General features: G+C 46.6%; 1 protein-coding gene across 1 annotated transcript; it reads right to left on the minus strand.

The window, feature by feature from the left end:
• Positions 1–621: 621 nt before the first annotated feature.
• On the minus strand, positions 622–5489 carry LOC136513096 (xylan O-acetyltransferase 5-like). The gene is made up of 6 exons (XM_066507094.1): positions 5031–5489; positions 4519–4928; positions 2170–2341; positions 1718–1917; positions 1389–1550; positions 622–1211 (listed from the first exon to the last, which is right to left on the minus strand). The coding sequence occupies exons 1-6, from the start codon at positions 5259–5261 to the stop codon at positions 821–823; spliced, it is 1566 nt and encodes a 521-aa protein (XP_066363191.1). The 5' UTR covers positions 5262–5489; the 3' UTR covers positions 622–820.
• Between the last annotated feature and the right edge of the window lie 498 nt (positions 5490–5987).

Raw genomic sequence — 5987 nt, forward strand, 5'->3', positions numbered from 1 at the left:
TCTCCAAGTTGGCACATTTTTTGTGTCAACAGCAACCCTGCTTAATCTGTCTTAATTCCTGAAGGAATTCGACCTTTTGGTTACCCTGGGTCGATCCATACACCTTTTGAAGACCAACAGGATCAGGTGAATGATGTACCAGTTCGAAGAGACGTTCATCGAAAATACAAAATGGACGGATAGACGTTAGCAAATGGAATTAAGGAAGAAGACTTGTGCATAACAATGTTTCTCCAACTCAATTTCAGTTTATTTTTTTGGTGTGTGGGTTCTGAACTTTAGTTTGAAGAATGAACTTGCTCCAAGTTTCTCTACTCGTACAGTCATATATGGGCCCACAATACAAATGCGTAATACAAACGCATTTCCTAAAATTCTCTACAATGCACGTGGCTTATGTGATGCACAAAGTTGTAGTAATGTTTGTCGGTGCTAGCTATCACACGAAATGATGAAAATCTCAACAGCAAATTTTTGGCACATTTTAGAGAAAATATTGCTACACGAATAGAAACAATTTCAATTTTCACGAAGGATTCTGGTAAAATTATGTACACATGCCACGGTGCCAGGTAGAAACACGAGAAGCACTGCACAGAAGTGCGCATTCCCCTCACAGAGGCTCAAACAACCACATTCAGACACTGCCGAGAAGGCTCCTCAGGTGATCGTAGCTGCTCGTTGGCTATACTGCGATCTTACCTTCCAACAAATGCTTAGGTGAACCATCAGCATAGGCTTCTAAACCTAGAAAAAAAATAACTTATGGCCTCGATCACGAATCTTCTCACTAAATTGCGCTACCAGGTATTTCTAGCTGTCATCTGTGAGGTTGATCCTCGGTTATCTGCTGCAGCGGCGGCGGGCTCGACATGATATGACCATAAACAAACTCATTCCACGTGTCCGGCACACCAGGGAGGCACCAGTGGATGCAATCCGCGAACTTCCTTGGGTTCGCCTTCTGCTCCGCCGTCAGCAGCTTCCCCTGCCGCAGGGTGTGCACAGAGGTGTGCGCATCCTTGCGGATCTCCGACATCGCAGTTATGTTGATGAAGTGCACCGGTACCTTCTTCATCGACCTCGTCAAGCGCTGAGCAGTCGCGAAGAGATCCCAATCCGTGCCCACCTCCAATTTTTTCGTGTAGTTGATTGCTGGCTGTGTCTCGGAGAAGCATTTTATGGCATTGGGGCTGCCCCAACCTTCACTCCTAGATCAAGACAATGAATGTGGCACCATTGGTCAGACCCAGCATTGCCAGAGTAGTACATTTGTGCAACAACAAATGGTCCAAGGCATTAACACTAAAAATAGCATCATGACAACCTGTATTTTGAAACCAACACCAATGTTGGGGGAAATTTTGCATCAAGGTATGGATACTTACTGCATATGTACTGGTGACACACTCATGAAAAGGACCGTTGTTCTCTTGGGATCTATGTGCGCCTCTACCCATCTAGACCATGTCTTGAGGACCTTCCGGTATGCCTCGACACGTTCTATTTCATCATACTTAACATGTTTCCTTGAAAAAGATCCACCATGCCTGTAGTCAAGGTAGCTTGTGTAAGCAGAATCAAACATATCCAGAACGTAAAGATCTTCGTATCACGTTCACGTAAAAAAAAAAAAAATTCCTAAGGTTGGTCCATTGGTCAGACACTGTTTTCATTGTTCGCGAGGATTCAAGGATTAATGTCTACAGTTACTCACAAAGTTTTCATCTGTGGTGTGTTCATCCACCAAATGTAAGTATTGAAGATCAGGTAGTCCACCCCTTCCCAATTTGCTGCATGCTTCGCGATCGATGTTGGCTTGATCATGCGGTCACTGATGCTATGAATGTCTGGGTCATCTGAGTTTGACTCCACAAGGAAAGGAGCCCAATAGAACTCAACTGTTGCATTGTACTCCTGAAACATTCCATGTAAATAATTCCATCAGGGTTAACCATAAGATGCATAAGTGAAGATAGAGAGTAAAATCTCAGCATAAACAGAATTTGAGCATTCTTATCCTTTTTTTTAAGTATTGAGGCTGGCAATGTGATTTACTAATACAAACACCATTTGATAAGGCTGATTCCAGCCGGATCTTCAATGCTCATTTATTCTATGATCTCTAATGGATTTCCACCACTACTCGATGAGTAAGTATCTAAGTACCTGAAGATGGAACACATTAAGAGAACCATTTTTGACAAGAGATTTTTTGTCCCATGGAGCCTCTGACTGTACCAGGCACACCATGGACTCCCACTGGTTCCGATTCAAAGAATCCCCCACAAACATCAGTCTTTTGTTCCTCAGCTTCTCCAGAAGCAACTTAGCTTCAAATCTGTAACAGAATTGTCAAAACACACATCAGTTTCATAACAAAATTTGCGCAAGATACATGTGAATCTGCTTTCAAGATTAAGCTTAGGCCACCATGGATTTGACAAGACTTTTCATGTGAGTTCTGCAACACTCTGGCTGAGCTACAAATCTATGGGTTTTTCAACAGTATCTTTTCTACAATTTAACATCTGCACGATCCATAATGATAATTATATGCATTTTCAAACCAGGAGGGCCCCTAAATCAAATGTCCTGATTCATTTGCATGAAAGTGATGCATAGCATAACTTCTCTCCAACTTGAAATATACAACCATGGCCCATGGTGGGGACACTAAACATCCAACAAAACTCACTTGTCATAGAATAGACAACATGCAACAAAACTTACATGTCATAGAATTTCGGGAAGTAGTTATCGCACAAGTTGTGTCCAGATTCACGGTGGCTACTGATCAATGTGACTCAATGTGAAGTACAAATTTCTGATAAATTTCCTATGTTTTGAAGGTTAAGTCATGTAATATGTAGCAGGGGAACAGATCACACCAAAGAGCATGCAAGTAACGATGCTTGCTTGTGCGCTACATATTTATTGAATGCATTACCTAAATTATATGGAGTGAATAATACTGTAAGTAAGCTCAAGAGCTTATAAGCTCCATGCATTTGAAAATAAATATACTAACAATTAGTAAACTGTGATGTGAGTGTGACTAATTGTGCTCAACACTGATACATGTGAGCCCAGCCTTACCCAATTTGAAAGGTTCTAGGGTATATAAACAAATGTTGCTCAATTATTAGCTCATGTTTTGGTTGATTTTTTAGTATGAAGTAGGGTATTCACCAATTTAGAGCAACTCAAAGAGACTCTTTATATCCTTCATAGTTTATCAGAATAGAGATTTTGATGGAAAAATACCCTCCAACAGCTTCTTTAATTGGATCTTCAAATATAGACATCCTCTATTCCGAATTTCTCGCTAGCCAAAGATGGAGAGCGAAGATGGCTCCTTAGAGTGCGCACAAGATATAGAGAAGTTGTTGGAGGGTACAAAGATATAGAAAACGATTTTACTCAGATGACTCTCCAAATGATGATTTAAAGAGTAAATTTTAGAAATACTCTTGGAGATGCTTTACCAACAAATATTTGAAGTGCAGATAGTTGTTAGCAGTTAGTTAGAACTAGAAGTTGATGCCACGTCATGCAACAACTCCCACTGTTTTTTTTCTTTTTCTTTTTTAGATTCCAAACCCATTACCTCCACATTCAACTTTCTCTAACAAACAGAACTTCTCTATCAAACAATAAATTGCTTAATATATTACAAGAAAGACCAGAGCTTGATGTGAGTGCGGTCTCTTTTTCTCATCAATTATAACACCTAACAAATTAAGTACCCCATATACAAATCTTAGTTGCCAAGAAACACAGCTAATGAGCACAAACTTTAACAGATCAACTTCACCTAACGTACTCTGCAGTCTAGATGCAGGGCAACCCTGTACAGCCACTTGTGTTGATGAAAATTTGAGGCTACTAACGACATTGGCGGAGCTCTGCGAAAACTAAGCACAAACACTCTAGATTGCACTGACAACCATTGCAACAGTAAGATGAAAGGGTTATAAGTTACAGCAAGGCTACACTATGAGATGCTGGTAATGCTGGAAGCTGTATTATTTTTCATCCATAATTAGTTGTTACTACAATCATGAAAAATTGGGGCAATTGGTAGTGTTTTATAGTGAGTAATGGTGTTGAGACATGGATTGGAACAAGATGAGATAGCTACAATACACCTGTACTCCTGGCGCAAATGCGCATCCGCAGACAAGTTGGGCGTATCACCACGTCCACACAGAGCGCAAAAGAAAAATAAGACGAAACCACACCCCCAGATGCAGACACGGACGGATCCGCTCAACAGACGCAGGTTCTAAACAGAAAAGAAAGCGCGAAGTGATCTGGCCACCCGCAGCCGCCCATGCGGAGCACGCGTCCACAACCCGCTTTCCAGTAATCCAGTCCGCAAGCGAAAGCGCGCACGCACCTACCCTACGTGCGCCGACGTACACGTATACGTATAGACACCGCATGTGTAGAAAGGGGAAAAGGATAAACGGAATGCAGTGGCAGGCAAGCAAGGAAGCAAGGCGGTGGTTGTACCTGGGGAGGTCGCAGCCGTCGGGCTGCCAGCGCCACTTCTGGTAGTCGTCGTCGCGGCGGCCGTTGCGCGTGCAGGTGACCTGCTCCGTGAGGAAGCTGCAGTCGGACTCCTTGTACAGCGGCGCGCGGGACTCGTCGTACACCCAGCGGCCCTTGTACAGGTCACAGGTCCCCGGGGACTGCTCCTGCGCGCCGCCGTCGCCGTGGCCTCCGCTCCCTCCCTGCACCGCCTCCTCGATCAGCGGCGCGTCCTGCAGGGAGCTCCCGGCCGTCGCTCCAGGCTTCGCTGCGCCCTCCTCCTGCCGCTCGTGCGGGGTCGGGTCGGCCCGATCCGCGCCGTCAACTGGCGCCAACTCCGCCGCCCGCGCCGGCGGCGCGAGCGCGTCTACGGCCGCCGCCGCCGCCTCCTCCTGCACGAAGAAACGGAAACCACCGTAGGTTTAGCTTACAGACAGCAGCCAACCAACCGAGCGAGCGAGAGGTTAGCAGGAACAGGAGCGGTAGGTGCCGACCATCGCGACGCTGGAGACGGCGGTGGCGCCGTCGTTGTCGGAGGAGGAGAGCTTGGCGTAGTTCGTCAGGCCGCCGTGCCTCCGCAGGGAGGCGGCGATGTGGGCGCTGTCGTAGAGCACGGAGACCCCCAGCAGCGCGGCGAGCGCGAAGACCGCGGCCACCTGCACCCGCCTGCTGGGCACCCCGACAGCGAGCGGCCCGGCCCCGCCCTTCCGCCGCGGGATCCGCATCGGCGCGCGCGGGACGGAACCGACTCGATCGCCGGCCGCAGCTGGAATTGGGGGTTCCGCCTTCCACGACCGGCTGGACTCGCCTGCTGTATTCCCGCCGGGGACAGCCGCGGTTGATTCGCCTCCTCCGACGGCCGCGGCGGCGGGGGCTGCAACTGCTAGCAGGAACGGCAGGCAGCGGCAGGCCGGCAGCTTTCTTCGCTTTGCTCGGGTTCCTCGATGTTTATTTATGAGGCGGGGCACGCTCTTCAAGAGGGAGCGAAGGACAAGCGGGGCGGGTGGGCGCCACCCCGCGGGGTAGGGCAGGATGTGGTGTGGGCCCATGGGTAGCGGAATGCGTGGAGGGGAGGAGGGGCAAACGGGGTTCGGCGATTTTGGCAAGCCTGGGTGCTTTGTGAGCTATGATACGTCTTAATCTAAAATGGGTAGTCAGATATTTAAAATTAGTCTCTAATAAAGTATATATATAAGAGATATTTGAGAGACATAATTTAAATATGGATATTATTTTTTCTAAAAATTTATTTGCAGAAACGATTCTTTTTTAGGTCTTATTAATGAAAAAGATATCAAATAGGATATTAAATCTTTTGTGGACAAATCATGTATTTTGGGTGTTGCTGAGATAGCCTGACGCCCTCTCCGCGGACTGCAGGGTTTTTACTTTATGGCCCAAAGTGGGGTCCGGATAAATAAAAGTACTAGTAGGATCAATTATGGCCCAAA

Source organism: Miscanthus floridulus, chromosome 16 (genome assembly GCF_019320115.1).
Source record: "Miscanthus floridulus cultivar M001 chromosome 16, ASM1932011v1, whole genome shotgun sequence".
Classification (NCBI taxonomy): domain Eukaryota; kingdom Viridiplantae; phylum Streptophyta; class Magnoliopsida; order Poales; family Poaceae; genus Miscanthus; species Miscanthus floridulus.